The following is a 17,722-nucleotide window of genomic DNA, read 5'->3' on the forward strand; positions in this document are numbered from 1 at the left end:
TTGTGTTTTTGTTTGGTTTTGGTTTTGGTTTTGTTTCGTGTACACAAGGTGCTAAAAGGTTTCAACACAGCACACGCGGTGGGTGGCGTAATGATTAAGCTGTTCACGCCCAGGGCTGTCACATGGCACAGGACGGGAAGATCACTGAGTGTGTCATCAGCAGCACGTCTTTAATCATTGCTAAGGCCGCTGTAAACTCCAACTCACTAAATGTACAAAACAAATAATTTATGCATCATCATGTTCCATTTTCATAAATGTGTCACGGATTAAATTGGCAAACACGTCGCTCACGTGAACGAGTCCTGAATAGTAATATGACATCACCACAGATGTGGAGACATTAAAGAGTAGGTAATGCAATCATTCCATTAGGCATAACGGCATGAATGGTAATTGTGAATCGCAACTGTAAGGCTCAGGACATTCACGTGACAGAGCAATTTGGTATGTTTGATATGCATTTGATATGTAATATCGCAAACACTAATAGTTGCTCAATCCCACCTCTCCCCACAGACTAACGCTCAAAGACACGTGTACACTTCATCGAAATTACGTGCGCACGTACACTTACGTCAACACAGACACGCGCACACACACACACTCATTACGATTAAACACTGACTTGCCATTCCGGTAGAAATAATCCCACAACAGTAAGACATGGGAACAACTCACGCAGTCATCCATACACCCGCACTATAACAGCACAACGGCACATATTTATTGCGAGTTCGCGAGCACAATGTATGTCTGTCTCAAAGTAGGGATAGTTTACAGCATAGGTCCTAACCAGACACAAACTGGGAAAATGCATAACATGTAAAATGCTACGTGGTGTAAACGTCTCCCTCACGCCAGTGTTGTCTTGATGTCAAGATGACACAACACCGTCGTGTTCTATTCACTGTGCAAGGTGCACCTTGACTTGTTACAGCCATTGGTTCCCGTCAGCAAGTCGTCATCTAGGCCCGGGAACACCACGTGATCAGAGATAGCTTCAGGATGGGTATATAAACTGCAGGCGAGCACAGTGGCCCCAGTCTATTCTTTGCTTAGCTGCGTCAGTGTGCGTACGGGCAGGAAGACGGGACGTCAAATCTTCATCTACATTCAGATATCAGAAGAGAACTAATTTGACACCATGCAGAGTCAAGTACGTCAGAACTTCCACGTCAACAGCGAGGCAGGCGTCAACAAACAAATCAACGTGTTGCTCAACTGTAGCTATGTCTACCAATCCATGGTGAGTGTCATGTCTATATCTGTCTACCGATCGATGGTGAGTGTCATGTCTATCTCTGTCTACCGATCGATGGTGAGTGTCATGTCTATCTCTGTCTACCGATCGATGGTGAGTGTCACGACTATATTGTTTCTACCATGTTATGGAGAAAGTCAAGCCTGTATGTACCGCCTATAGCTGTGGTGTCACGCCTATAGCTATGTCTACCATTCTGGGTGTCACGCCTATAAGCTATGTCTGCCATGTCTGGATGTCACGTCTATGACTATGTCTACCCTTCTGGGTGTCACACCTGTTGCTATGGCTACTATTCCATGGTGAGTGTCATAGTTTCCCATCATGATATTGCTCCCACCCCATCTCATTATTACACACACACACACACACACACACACACACACACACACACACAAACACAAACACAAACACAAACACAAACACAAACACAAACACACACACAAACACACACACAAACACAAACACAAACACACACCTTGGCCAGACCCCACCCGGCAGAAACGCTCCTTTCCTTGAGCTTCGTAGTCACAGTGCACGCGTCCCGACGTGGGCTGGGGTGAGGTGACCCGCAATGCATCGTCAACAGTTTGCTGGGTAATATGTAACCTACCAGCCAATACAACATAGCTACCCTCACAGAGTTCAGACAAACAGCCCTTCAACCTTCAACCTCAGTATTTGTTAGATACAAGTATGACTGTAACACTGGCTGTCTGTCAACTACGTGTCTGTCTCAGCGTGTGATATTACTCCACTATACACATGAAGATAAACTGAAAACTCAAAATGTTTAAATTATATAGAAATATATTATATAGAATACATTTAAAATGTATATGATTCAGATCAGAAATGCAGATCCTGAGACGTTAAGGTTTGATTTATGTAGAGCGTTTGTATTACAGAAAGGGGTGGGTTGAAGGGGAAGTAATGTGGTTCAAGAGGACTATGATGGTGATTTACGATATTCTACTTAATGTTCACATTGTCTTGCAATTGACTTCTCTGTCATAAACAGCAAAGTACAACTTGACGTCATATTAATCAGACTGGAGGTTCTGCATATTGTTCGATTTATCCGCTTATCCTGGGTATCATCTTCTGTCTGCAGGCCTGGTACTTTCACCGGGATGACGTGGCCCTGAAGGGATTCTTCGAGTTCCTCAAGGATGCCTCTTGCAAGAAGCGGGAGTTCGCCAACAAGCTGATGGAGTACCAGAACAAGAGAGGTGGCCGCATCGTGTTGCAGGACATCCAGGTAAGCCTCGGTATTGGGTTACAGAGTATCACTTTTAAGACTGAGGTTTTGCTCTAACCCGTCAGTTAACGTCCATTCAATTAACCACATGGTGAGGCTACCATGAGTCCTATCACCACTGAGGTCTGACATCCACGTCGCCATTAACACGGGTCTATACAACATCTCGTTTACTTGAAGGGGGGGGGAAGAGATAATGAATGTCATTTGTGATCTTGGTCACAGATATCTGAGTTAACCACTAGGCTACAGAAAACATCGTTGGTGCAAAGGTTACTGTGAATGATAACATGTGACCTAGTTTCACAGCCAAGTGCAACAGAGACGCATGCCATTATACACAACTACCTTCACTCTCCTATATTGACATTCCTGTCGAAGTGCTGCCAACATTAGCAGGAAACAGATTCATACGTGGCCACGTGTACTATTTCTGGAAACTTCGTAAACATCAAAGCAATATCATTTCACACCTAGTGATGTTTTCTTGCCAATTCACCATTTGATAAGTTCAGAAAATTAAAACCTCTTGATATCTCAACATATCTGAGCAGACTTCAGACAATGTAGCCAGACTGAATCGTTTTACCATTATGCGATGTCGATGTAGTCACATACATGGGAACCTGTTGCTACAGAAGCCGCGCCAGGATGAGTGGGGGACGGGCCTGGATGTGATGCAATCTGCCCTGGCCCTGGAGAAGAGCGTCAACCAGGAGTTCCTGGACCTGCACAAGATCGCCGACTCCAATACTGACCCACAGGTGCGTACTGTCACAGGCAGGGACCGGGGAACGCGTGGGGAGGAGATGACGTTGAAATGTCAACTTCAGTACAGTAAGAAAAAGAAATCCCGTAAAGGTTGGAGGAGATAACGGTGAAGGGTCAGGTCAAATACCGTAAAGGGTGGAGGAGATGACGGTGAAGGGTCAGGTCAAATCCCGTAAAGGGTGGAGGAGATGACGGTGAAGTGTCAGGTCAAATATCCGTAAAGGGTGGAGGGGATAACGATTAAATATCAGGCAAAAACATCGTAAAGGTAGAGGGGGAAGTCGATATGGTCAAGATACATAAGAATGCGTTTTAAGTCAGATCCCAAACTGTCGGTTAGTGTGTGTCGACCATGATGGACTCAGATCGATACAAGATCAAATCTCCATCCCATGAATGATTTTTCTCCTTTTCCACAAATCAACAAAGTCTCTGTCCTCTTACTGCCACAGATGATGGACTTCCTGGAAAGTGAGTTCCTGGAAGAAGAGGTGGAGATGATCAAGAAGCTCTCCGATCACGTGACCAACCTGAAGCGGGTTGGACCAGGTCTCGGAGAGTACCAGTTTGACCACGAGACCCTCAGTTAAACTGGTTCCCGGCCTCCCGGTCACCATGGTAACAGATGCTAACGACCGACAACGCCAACCGCTTATATCCAGTACTTTCTTGTAAGAACCCAAATCTTGTAACAGGCACCCTTCATCCAGGGACAACTGACATGAATTCCAAAATGAGATGAAACATTTAACTTTTATACGTGTCTTATTTTTTATATATTTTATTTGTTGAATTTTGTTAATGTTCCTTATAAACAACTCCTGGAAAAGAACATCTGCAATAAACCCAAGCATGTGAATGGACGTGTTCATCTTCTGTATACATCCTCAGTGATGTACCATGAGTAAGCATGGAATCACATCGTACGTGGTGGTCTCCCTGGACCTCCTACAGAAGGACTCGTCAGAAAGGAATGGGTGAGTTTAGTTTTGCTAATAGCAATATTCCAGCAATATCCAGGCGTTGGGACACAACAAAATGGTTTCAGACACTGTATGTATATTGGGAATCGAACCCGGATCTTCGTCGTGACGAGCTAATACTTTAAACACCAGACAACCCTAAGGCCTCACAGTGGAAAATACCAGGTTGACTTTAGTTTTCGCCTCATTCAGCAATATTCTAGCCATATTGCGGCGGTATGTATATAATCAAGTCTGGATCACAGAATTCATTGATAAACAGCATGAGCATCGATCTACGATGTTCGCAGAGGACGTCTGCCGCACCTCAGCACCGTACATTCAACGCTCTACATTACACTCTCTGCTTTCTGAGTTTCTGTATTCTGTTGTAAACATTCGGGTTACTACGATTGTGGTGAAACTCTTAATTTGTATATGTGTGACGAGTGTGTGGATTCTGTAAAGCTGATATGACGATTGAATAAGTGGACTCAAATAATTAACTAAAAGCGTAGCGCAGCGAAAGAGACACCTAAGCATCCTGTTGGACTGTTTCTGACAAATTATCAGCAGTTTTCCATTACGGTTCTAACAAACAGAACAGACACGTGGCTGTACCCGAAGGTCAAGGGTCATAACCCTCAGGAAACCATTACATCCGGTAATAGGTTTCTCAAGCTGACGTCATCATCAGCGGTATGGTCAGCAGAGTACAGAGAGATGTTCACTCTGTTTTTGCTCCAGGAGCTAATGGTCATTTCAGAGGACATCACTGACAAATGCGCGGCGATATCCCTGGCATATGTGCACCTTTGTTCTGTCAACTGTCTGCATTCTACATTTTGCATTCGGCGTTCAGCTCTCTTCGCCTTACACTCTATGCTCACATTTCAAGCTTCACTGTGAAGGTTCTCTATTCAGATTGAAATATAGATTACAAATGTAAGATTATTACAACTAGGTATGACATCGTTATATACATATCAGGGAGCTGAACAATAAAGCAGCTTTCAAGTGTAATGTAACGCTGCTTCTATGCGCCTCTATATTTTGGACTGTATATTTTAAGTGGCATTTTAATATCATATCGGTTATTATCAGTTATCTTTTTTACCACTTAATCCTAGTGGTCTGTGGTAAAACAGATTACACTATGATTATGAATAACCCCGAAACACCAACACCTTCCTGTATGTATTGACGCTAACGAATACAGGACACGTGACGGCATCCGCAGCCATGCATGCAATTACCTCGCTGTGAAGTTGCCCTTTCTGCCGCTAATGGTGTTGGTGTATGGAGTTGTAGTTAGCCAGTATCGAAGATATTAGTTATATTATCTATCTGCATCGTGGTGAGACTTGTAACACTAATTTTTAACGGTTTAAGGGAGACCTTTCTTCGGCTATCCCACTAAATCCTTGCCCCCCTCCCCCTGACTTTGACCTCAAGATCAGAAAGAAGAGTTGTCTTCCATAGCAAACGGTGGCAAGATTGGTCAGCACCATCTTACTATTACATCACTTTCAGGTGGAGGAAGGTCGTTAGAAAAAATCGTCCACGTAGGGTCGCATGTTACTACGTCGACGCTCCTTTGGTGCTCTAGTACCTTCATGTTGTCACTAAAACTTTTGTGAAATCATCACAATCGTCTCGTGGGCGGCCCTGTCCATCTACTCCATGTCCAAATCAGTGTCGCCTGATTACACATAACTTTGTGTGATGATACATAATTGTCTAGCGTTATCAATACGTCCATTGAAACTCCGGGGGATTTGACCTCATAAAGATGTAGTACAGTACATTAAATCAACATTTATATCACTAGATATGAATCCTATTTTCATACGCCACAAATGACGTATTATGTAAAGACTCACTGTGAGCACATTTGCAATTCCGTGTGAATAATACACCTAACACAACTTCCTCCTGTGACCTCGCTCATCGCCTTTGTCACACACTGGTTTCACCTCTTTCATAATATCATACTAGAGATTAATCATACTTTACAATAAGCTGATACAGTCGTAAGAAGACTAAATGTATGGAGCGCTCGGTGTCGGGGACATGTATGCGGATTATCTTAACCCGACATGGTGTACGTGGCTCATGATATTGATCATGATCAATCTTATTTACATAACGCTCCCGAATAACTGGAATCTTGAGTGCTGTTATATTATAAAGGCTCAAATGAAAAGTTCTGCGAGTTCCAGTTGCCAAGCCATCTGCATGATAACATGTGTTAGTTTCCCAGGTGAACACCTAGGCCACTTTAGGTGCACTATGGCAGATATGTGTGGGCACCTGCACGTCCACGTCTTGTGTGTGTGTGTACATGTGCTGGTGAGGACCGTGCACGTCAATGTGTGACGAGTATGCACGTCTTGGTGTGTGTCGATGTCTTGACGTGTGTGACGTCTACGCCATGGTTGTGGATGTACATGTGCCTGTCATACACTTGATGACTTGGCACATTATATTTTTATTATATGTATGCATTAACGACTGATGTACCTGACGACCACAGAACAACAATACAACAAGTGACAGTGTGTGAAAATGTGCAAACATCTTCCAGAATACATAAGGATCAGTTCAACACGGAGTCCTGACAATGTCCCTGTGTTGTCAATAAACTCCGCAGCTCCATAGTCGTCATAGCAGAGAGACAGGTTGACAAGTGGCCAGGGGGACAATATTTCATAACGAAACACATTTACAGCATACAGATAGTGACTGGGAGACATTGACGCCTGGACTCGATGTGTGTATACATTCCATATACAGTATACAGATATGATAAGTGTCCATTTATTGCACCAATCACCTAGACGCCGGCTAGAACTGTACCACTTGTTGATATTATAATTTGGGGTGTCAGCTCACCAGATCATTTTTGCCGATGAGGATAACGCCTGTTTGGTGTGGTGGCCTAAGCACCTGAGGACGGACAGTCGGCGGTCGATCCCAGACTGAGACATACTAGAATGGGTTGAAAGGGGGGAGAGACACAGAGAGAGGGAGAGAGAGACAGAGACACACACAGAGAGGGGAGAGAGACAGACACAGAGAGACAGGGGAGAGAGAGAGAGACGGGGAGAGAGACAGAGAGAGGGGGAGAGAGACACAGAGAGTGAGGGGGAGAGAGACAGAGACACAGAGAGAGACAGACACAGAGAGAGAGGGGAGAGAGACACAGAGAGAGAGGGGGAGAGATACAGACAGAGAGAGGGGAGACAAAGACACAGAGAGAGGGGAGAGAGACAGAGACACAGAGAGAGGGGAGAGAGAGAGACAGAGAGAGAGGGGAGAGAGACAGACACAGAGAGAGAGGAGAGAGAGACAGAGAGAGGGGAGAGACAGAGACACAGAGAGATAGGGGAGAGAGACAGGGACACAGAGAGAGACAGAGTTTCATCTTAGCTTCCTCCACATAATACAACTCGGCTGTAATGATCTAAATGCCCATATATTTGGCATACTTCTGTAGTTTGCTGCTACTAAACCACGGTAAAATTTAATATGGATATTTAGTTGACCGAGAATGCCTCTCGACCCATATTTTTCAACCCGGACTACTCCTGTGGCCATTAATATGAAGATTGCTTTCATTTTTCTTATTTGTCCAAATCTTACTTAAATCTACAAAACCGTGTTCTTACTATTACAGTTTCACCTTAGATTCTGTTTTTTCTGACGACAAATATGTCACAAGGAACACAAAGGTAGACATTCAGAATCTACATTATGTCCACTGCTTCGTGTCAGATTCTATATATTGTGATGAGGGAAATAAAAACTACACACAACACGTGTCAGCTGTAGCTATTTTTATGTATTCCTGATTCGATATGCAGCTGGAAACTGCTATGTATACATGTGTATGTGTAGCAGTCCGTATTATGTTTCCTCATTAGCTGTAACATCTTCTTCACCAATCCTTATTCACGCAATGAAGATGCATTATCTACTGGACAGTGTAAACGGGAAATTAAGCTTGACAAAGATTATACGGAACAATGCACACAGAGTGTTACCTTGAAGTGGTTTCACTTCATAAGATTGGATATGTAGACTCTTCATTGTGTGCATTCTGGATTGTTTGAATTATAATTTCGTTAACTGAACCATCTGAAGTGTCAATCCATAAACTACCAACACTGCCGCTACTTTTAACTGTATTTTATTGACGGTCATACGGGGGTTTTATTACCCACGTGGTACTTCGTAAAGGTGTTTCATAACATATGTGTCATAACACCTTCGAGAGATTTGATTGGTTAATACGTGAACTTTGACGTTACTGGTACTACTTTCGTCACTCATTCATTCATGCTTTTCATTCACGTTTTCACACCTGAGAGCATGTAAAACGAAAACACTTCTATGGAATTAGATAAAATTTATTTCATTTATTGTGGTTACTGGCATTATTTTCAATTCTATGCTAACTCAAGTTTCTGTAATAAAAACGAAAATAAACAATCTATAAACATACGTAAACAAATACGTCTAGCAGGCCTCTCATGAGTGTAAACAAATATGGCGTCGCCCGTAAAAGATTGATTTCGTCAAAATTGACGGACAGTTGGTTGGAAGAGTTGTAAATGCTGTCAAGAGATTGAATACCTTCTGCGTGTATGTTGTCGGGACTGCACAGTAACACACAACATCAAAAGACGAGCGGCGCTCTTGTATCTCTATCACTGCCACTGTCAGCCGCATCCATTCGCGTCCTTCCGCACAAACATATTGTCACTGCCATGCCTCCCGTGGTTTCTTATGTAGGGGTTCAAAACCACTTCCCAGAATCTGAACACAATAGGCTTGAAATCGTCTTCGTTCGAGGTTGTAGGCTGTGTTTTCAGACCCAATTTTCGGTGGAGTCTTCAACATAAACATCGAATCTCGACAAGTGGGAATTCCAAGCCGAGATGAGCGTCGGCAAATTATTTACAGTAACTCGTCCTCCGATGAAGAACATTAAGTTCAACTATTTGAGACATACAGTTCCCTGTTATTCACGTTCATCTTTGCTGTTGAGTTTGCCGCTCCAAATTAAATGTCCCTCGTGAAATAATTTTGATTTGTCACTCACTAAAGCTCGTGACAAGTATTTCACGAGGGACATAAACTTGATATGAAAGGGGAAGCTCGTTTAATATCCTATAAATTAATAACCCTGTCCAAAACTATGGTCACACAGACAATGTCTGTGGTCAGACGTATACAAAGTTCTCAAAAACATTCACTGTTCAATCCTAAGTCAACTGTAATGTGCATCACTGGAATCCTCTGCCATTCCTCATGAAGAACCTGTGCTAATCCCTGTAGATTTTGAACAAGTGGATCCTTTACTTGAACTTGACGCCCCAGATGGTCCCATAAATGCTCAGTTGGGTTGAGGTCAGGGCTTCTCGCAGGCCACGGTAATCTGTCAACTGCGTTGTTCTGCAAGTATGCGATAACAGCTCTGGAACGATGGGGCCAAGCATTATTGTCCATAAATACTGGCCGATTGGCGAGGGGTGGTTATCAAAATGCGGGACAACAGCAGCTTCCAGTACTTCCTGTTGGTATCTCTGACCATTGAGTGTCCCTTGAATATTGATAAGATTCAGCTTACAGTCATAGGAGATACACCCCCACACCATTACAGGACCACCACCAAAGGGTTCAGCTGCATGGATCATCCGCTGTTGATTAACCTCATTACTCCTTCTCCAAACTTGTCAACGGCCATCAGTAACGCAAAGAAGAAAACGGCTTTCACAGGACCAATGGATCCTGCACCATGTCCTCAGATTGTGGTTTTGCCGTTGATTACACCACGCCAAACGTTGAGCCTTGTGTCTATCAGTGAGTGTCTATCAGTGCTGCGACAGGACAAACCAGCTTCATGCATACCAATAATCTGCCATCTGGTACTTTCAGAAAGCCTACGCCTCGGCATGTTACAAAAAGTCCAGTTTCAGCACTGTTCGCTTATTGATGCGTCAGTAAGAAAGCAATGAGGATACTTCATTTCACCTTTTATACCCCTCAGTCGCTTGTACCATGACGGAACTTTAGCATGAAAAGCATGTATTTGAGTCAGCACTTGAATTTCATGCTAACTGCATGTGTATTTAGATATAACTGGCTGACGTCTCTGTTTTGATCATTTTTTGTTACAATCGACAATTGTTTTTGGTGGTGCTTAAGTAACGCTTATGTGTATATTTCATCAGTATGTCAATGAATAACTTGATAATTAGTCATAATTTCAAACTTTACATATATCCCTAACTATTTTTGTCCAGTGTATATATTTAGATATAGAAAAATACATATAAGTTCATAACTGTGACCAGTAGCTGATGGCGTTCCCTCGTCATTACAACACAATGCATAGATAAGCATAAAATGTGAACTGGGTTCACACTGTGTCTGTTTACTATGGGTTGACGCACGCACACATTGGACAACAATGGTAGAATGTAACAAAAGCAAGCGGGTTGATCACGAGCCCACGAACGGCTAACGGGTAAGGGAAGCTTCACAGTGCTGATAATCCACTGACTCCGTGATTGGTGTCTGTGTTTGATTCGAGTGAGGTTGTCTATGTCACCAACTGAACACAAGAACACTGGACATGTTGACATCGATACTTTGTGCCCGATTATAAATATAGTTATAAGTGTCACTGATTTGTCCTTGTAACACAACAGGGTGCTGCTTGACCCAGTTGCAGTGGTCCAAGATCACATATACTTGACTGTGTCAGATCTGGTGAAGGTTATCAATTATACAGACCAAAGTCATCTGCAGACAACATGCCACGTGTACGAACACGTTACCTCTGTATCTCTAATTGAGGCCAAGGTCTGTGTTTGAACATGTCTGAAATATCTGCGAAACATGATTAAAAAATAAATTTCAAACTTCAGTGCACTTAAAGTTTGTTTGGAGGTTGATGTATAGGTAAACTGACCGTGTGGTGACCATACATCCCAACAGAACTCACCCCGAAAAACTTGCACAAGAACCGAACTCACCCTAACAAGGATACAACAACTGTTACCTCACCACAGGAACCCACCCAACCACGAGTCACACTGGAAATGGTACATCTGAACAGTGCTCGTTCTTGCAACGATACATCAGACCGATGTTCATGCTGATGATGACTGAATTTTCTACTCCTGACTCGATTATCTCCAAACCGCTGCCATATATAGCTGGACTGAGTGAGGAGTTAAACAACAAACAAACAACAATGCATCAGAACACAGCATTATGAGAATGGATACTCATATAGTGTTAGTAATATGAACTTACAGTTTCGACAGCATGTATCCAGCGGTGTCTCAGATGTTCACCTATACAGAATTAAGCTGCAATTTGAGAGATTTTACCACAATGGTCAAACGGAAATGGTCTTATAAAGGGGGAACTTTAATTTATAACGGAATTCGGAATAGTATCGTCCATGTTGGTCTCCATGGCTAACTAAACATAAACCATATTTCTGCACATGCTTAACAAATTTGGCTATGAGAATAGTTTTGAGTGTGGTCAACATTTAAAGAACTTGACACATATATACCGTGTTTAATTTCATTTCCGGAGAATTTCTAGTGACTGAAAACTTAAAACAACGCGACACATATAGACCATGTTTTACTTAATTTTCATTGAAAGTCCACAAAACATTTAATTCATATCATCCAACCCCCAGCAGACTGTCCACCTCTCTGACATGTTGATTTCTACACATGTTCACGTCGTACGCACGCTAATAATGAGTAGATACATCAGTGATGCCACGGTCTGTTGTGGTCTTCATATCTAAGGTCACCGATTAAACATGGGTATCAACACTTGATACATCAGCTTCCCACGGGGAGAAGGCCCAGGTGATATTAAAAGCATAAGTCACACCTGTGATGAAAGACACCATTGTTCGGATAAGATAACGGTCACTTAGCTGTCCTCTTTCGTTGCTGAAAAGTCCGCTACTTGTATAAGAAGTTATATAAGTGCCCGAGGTGAGTTTTTTTCATTTGAAATAAATAAACTAAGAATACCGCGACCTTTTAAATTGGTAACAGTTATATTAAATTCTGCTAAATGTACCCTAAATAACTGGTACAAATGCATCATCACGTCATGTTTTCGCACCAACTTTCCAACGTCTCACCCTTTCATTTAACGAACAAGATTTGAAAACCGTTTCTAGGCAAGACAATAAGACTGATTCTTGACTCCGTGTACTGGTGGAGCTACCACAAGGGAAATGTCTCATCAGCCTCAGCGTCTCCGGTGACATGCACTTACTCTGCAAGTGTCTAATTATATGTTTATCATATGCTGAGTGCGTTGTTCATTGTTAGTTGCAGACCATGTTGTAAATCTGTATGTTTGTATTCAAATCATTGTAAATCATGGTAGCTGACAACCAGAAGGTTGTACGCATATCGCTTGAAATGTCATTAAAAATGTCATTAGCAAACCTTCACTTTGAGAGCGTAACTTCGTTGTATGCAAAAGCAGGGTCTGTCTTCACCTCCATGCAGCAATGCATCTGTGACATCATGATCATGTGCCGCTCCAAGTCTCACCTGTCTGTGGTGGATGACGTCATCTGGGTGATAACGTCTCCTCACAAAAACTGTACAAGAACTGTAATACCAAGGAATGTGTGAGACATACCCAGGCGACTGTCGGTCGTGAGTGAGTGAGTGACTTTAGTTCTCATCGTTATTCCAACCGTATGGCGGCGGTCCATAAGTGATCATGGTCTGGACCAGACAAACCAGTGATTAACAGCATGAACATCGATCTGTGCAATTGGGAACCGATGACAACCAAGTCGGTGAGCCTGACCACCCTATCCCTTCAGTCGCCTCTAAGGACAAGTATGGGTTACTGAATATCACCCGATCCCTTCAGTCGCCTCTAAGGACAAGCATGGGTTACTGAATATCACCCGATCCCTTCAGTCGCCTCTAAGGACAAGCATGGGTTACTGAATATCACCCGATCCCTTCAGTCGCCTCTAAGGACAAGCATGGGTTACTGAATATCACCCGATCCCTTCAGTCGCCTCTAAGGACAAGCATGGGTTACTGAATATCACCCGATCCCTTCAGTCGCCTCTAAGGACAAGCATGGGTTACTGAATATCACCCGATCCCTTCAGTCGCCTCTAAGGACAAGCATGGGTTACTGAATATTAGGTCTAACTAGAATCGTTACAGGTGAGGCCGCATGATAAGCAATGGATGAATAGTATTTACTGACATTCGAAACCAAATCTGAAAAATAAATAGATAATACTACTTTAAAAAATTTGTATGTACCCTCATAGAAACTGCAAATGTTAATCACGCAATCAATTTTGAAATTCATTCCTGACAAAAATGTCTCATTAGCGAGTGCATGAGTGTATGCGTGTGCGTGCGTGTGCGTGCGTACGTGCGTGCGTGCGTACGTGTGTGCGTGCGTGCGTGCGTGTGTGTGTGTGTGTGTGTGTGTGTGTGTGTGTGACCTATTCATCATACCCGACACACCTTGATTATATCCTTTGGTGTTATTTGGTTTTTTACATCTACCTTGCCTTCACTATTTTTCGTTTCTGATTTAATGTGTGCATACTAGAGCGTTATCGATGTACGTACTTATCAAGTTCGAGTATATATTATGGAAATAAAAATGTTTAAAACAGAGAATATCTCCATCTATGTCTGTAAGTGTCATAAGAACAGCACGATCTATACATACATCCGGGAGATAATATATAAAACAAAGTGTTGAATGTAACAGCCAACGTTAAGGGAGGAAATGCTGATACTGTTCATCCCACTCCCATAGATAACTACATGCATTGTACGTAAACCCATTTGCATTACGCAAAACCACGTGCATTCTACAGACACCTGTGTCCACCATACAGACAGCAATATGCATTACACACACACGTGTCGTCAGTATACCTTTCGCCTCTGTGTTGTTATCGGGTACGTCCGGGGTAGAATATTGGAGTTCTGTAACCCATGTTTGTAGGAGACGACTCACGGGAGAGGGGGCCAGGATCGCTGACCTCCTGGAATAAATTCACTCACTCACTACATGTATTGCCCTGTGATAGTGAAAATATTACATCTGTGTTAAGCGTACTGCGTCTAATACAGACACATGTCTGTGTTGTCAGTACTGCATGGAAAACTGACAGAATTAGATTGCTATTTATTGTGTGGACACTTCTAATTTTAAACATGCGAAATAAGATTAACTGCTAACTGATATATTCATGTAAGTAATATAATTTGCTATATTAATAGCATTTGAATAACAGATAATAAAAGTGTGTTGTGAAAGAATTCATGAGATTTATTGACCCAAGCCTTTTCTCGTGACAGTTCGCTGGGTCGGTTTGTTGAGCGGTATCAGGTCTACCCTTATCCTTTATCCTTACACCCGTCTAAAGCATGAAGGCTCGGCAACAGTAGGAGATCACTACTGACAGGTTCCTGCTTCATCATGTCAGTAAACTGTTCACCGATAATCGGTAGTTCAAAATGATCAAGTTCAGAGTGTCAGCAAATAACGGCCACCCGATATCAAGGAGAGATTAATGCTTTTACATGATGTGGTATCCGTGGACATGGATTCCTGATTATTACCTATGAGGGGGAACATATCGGGCTTAATATTTTCCATACGATGCCCTAGGCCAAAATATCCCTAGGTCATAGTAACGTGACGTCATGAATAATGCCATGACGTCACATTTCTTCTGTTCTCATGTTTGAAAGTAGATTTGGGTTTATTTCCTTAACTTTCCTCAGCGACTTCGGTAATACACATTCGTGCCTAAATGCCGTTTTCGCTTTCGCTCGGGACACACCAACATTTAGGTAGTAAACTCACAATGAGATGACTTACAATCCTGTGACGTCAAAAAGCTTATGGCGTCACAATGCTATGATATAACTGCTTTGAAAGTCTAATGGTAATGCCGTGTTCAGAAATGAACATTTCTCATTGAATAATAATGAAGAGTGATTTTTTATGATAAGTAAAATCTCACCCTCGTGTCTGCTGATGCCAAATATAGCAGCTCTCCTTGATTAAAGTAAAAATATCCTCCGCAAGTCTCGGATATTTGTAAAGCTATAAATTCGTTGTGATATATTTGAGACTGAGATTCTCTATAAATTATGTACTCGATCCATTAACTCTGTTTGCAGAAGACAAATCTGCCCTCGTTTTGTTTGAAATGTTGAAGGGGCTGTACATGCAGTTGTTGACCCCTGTCTGTGACCACACCCAAATATATCACCGTCAACTCTTAACATACTGAGGGAAGTAAATAAGTGAACACCATTTTGGGGCAGTACTGATTCTTTTATTCTCGGATTCCCCACACAGTACTATTCAAAGCGGGTGATGAAAACTGGAAAATATCAAAGGAACACTTGATCTTTCCTGTGTTGCTTTATTTGTTTCTCTCAGTATATCTTCAATTCTCTTCACCTTCTTCATATAAGCTGAGGCTTAGACAGGTTTGCTACTTTTCACAACAACAAACGATGTTAGAGCTCTGTGAGTCTGACTCAGCACTCACACCCAAATGACTGTATATTATTGGTGATCGTTTCATCTTCTGCAAGCGAATAACGTTAACTGCAAAGGTGGACGTCGGGCGTGGACCTGCATCACGATCGGCTAAATTTGGGGATTCTGACACAAGCATAGGTGTTCCCAGAGGTGACAAGACAGAAAACCTTGGCCTCAGTCATTTGATGTGATAACACGATAACCTCTCATATAATCACCTGGCTTTATCAGTGAACGTCTCTATGTCATCTATAAGCACAGACTATACAGCATCTCACCACATGATGCCCGATCTCATCTCTAATCTCCCAATCTCAGTCGGTCATTCACCATCCACATAATAATTAGCCACGAAAACAGGCACTGGTGGGAGGACAATTGTTTCTGCCAATTCGTTATTACTCACAGAGCTCTAGATAATAAGAGTTTGTTGCTGCTTATCTGTAAAATATGCATGAATTCCACAATTTCTGCAGTAAAACAACATTCCGTGTACTCATCCAATCGCTAAAAGACTGAACCCACGGGGTAAAGACCATATTGAATACCCAGTCAACTGGAGATGTGGGTGTGAAGAACATGCTGACTACCCATTAAACTTGATACAAGTGAGTGAGTGAGTGAGTGAGTTGGTTTACGCTGCACTCAGCAATATTCCAGCTATATGACGACAGTCTATAAATAATCGAATCTGGACCAGACAATCCAGTGATCAAGAGCATGAGCATCAGTCAGCACAACTGTCAACCAAGTCAGCGAACCTGACAATAGGTTGCTGTAATAATCACTTCTGATGAGAAGCATGGGTTAATGAAGGCCAATATTTTAACCCGTACCTTTACGGGTCACAAGGGTGTAAAGAACATGTTGAATACCCATTAAACTGAAGACAAGGGTGTAAAGAACATTTATGAATACCCATTACACTGTAGACTTGGGTGTAAAGAACATATTGAAAACCCTTCCACCTGAAGCCAAGGGTGTAAAGAACAGATTAAATACCCATTAAACTGGAGAGAGGGGTGTAAAGGACATATTGAATACACATTGAACTGAAGACGAGGGTGTAATGAACAGGTTGAATACACACTGAACTGGAGACAAGGGTGTTAAAAAAGATTGAATGCCCTCTAAACTGGGAACAGGAGAGTAATGAACAGAGTGAATACACATTAAAGTGGAGACATGGGTGTAAAGAACAGATTGAATACCTCGAGGTATCGACAAAGGATAAGAGTAAAAACTCTGCTGATAAGAAAACATATATCCGGGGCTTATCACGCAAGAAGTCTCACGATAAGGAAGTTGCAGCCAACAATAGGAGCATGTCACGTGACACACCATGTGAGTGTGATGGATGGATGGGTAATAAGGACATTATTTCCACAACTGCATTGTCATGTTCCCTGTATGCGATGTAACTGGAAATGCGTCAGTAATCTGATTACAGTAATTTGTAAGAAGACGGTAGCTTATCATGATTCAGTTACATTAAATATTTCATTCCACAGTTCAGTGTGAACATGATTTAGTTGTTGCAGACTGTCAACCATGTTTAACTGCTCATTATGTCTGTTGTGAGATCAAGCACTGGCCCTTCATAGTCACTGTAGACAACCCGCAGGACTCAGTCTATGAGTGAGTAACACACCCAGCTATTCCCCACAACGTGTCTGTCATGCAAACCCGGAAACAAATCCATCCAAGAAAGCCCGTGCAAGTCCAGAAAATGTGGTAAGCCAGGATTTCACACAGAATATCAAGCTCATAATCATTACATTATATTTTTGTAATGTATAATGAAACCATCATTTCGAGTGAGCGACACGGTGTCCAGAACCTGCTACAGTT

At 42.3% G+C, this 17,722-nt stretch overlaps 1 protein-coding gene across 1 annotated transcript; it reads left to right on the forward strand.

Annotated features, from left to right (window-relative positions):
• The first annotated feature begins 909 nt into the window (after positions 1-909).
• On the forward strand, positions 910-4,155 carry LOC137288231 (soma ferritin-like). Its single transcript, XM_067820676.1, has 4 exons — positions 910-1,249; positions 2,379-2,525; positions 3,164-3,289; positions 3,749-4,155. Exons 1-4 carry the CDS (start codon positions 1,148-1,150, stop codon positions 3,884-3,886), a joined length of 513 nt encoding a protein of 170 aa, XP_067676777.1. The 5' UTR covers positions 910-1,147; the 3' UTR covers positions 3,887-4,155.
• Positions 4,156-17,722: the final 13,567 nt, after the last annotated feature.

This window comes from Haliotis asinina, chromosome 6 (genome assembly GCF_037392515.1).
Source record: "Haliotis asinina isolate JCU_RB_2024 chromosome 6, JCU_Hal_asi_v2, whole genome shotgun sequence".
Lineage (NCBI taxonomy): Eukaryota > Metazoa > Mollusca > Gastropoda > Lepetellida > Haliotidae > Haliotis > Haliotis asinina.

What these genes read in the sequence shown, in the direction of transcription:
- LOC137288231 (XM_067820676.1), top strand. Translation starts at nt 1,148, where the DNA reads ATGCAGAGTCAAGTACGTCAGAACTTCCACGTCAACAGCGAGGCAGGC. An exon ending in GCTATGTCTACCAATCCATG is followed by an intron (nt 1,250 to 2,378) that starts GTGAGTGTCATG and finishes TTCTGTCTGCAG; the next exon opens with GCCTGGTACTTTCACCGGGA. An exon ending in TCGTGTTGCAGGACATCCAG is followed by an intron (nt 2,526 to 3,163) that starts GTAAGCCTCGGT and finishes CTGTTGCTACAG; the next exon opens with AAGCCGCGCCAGGATGAGTG.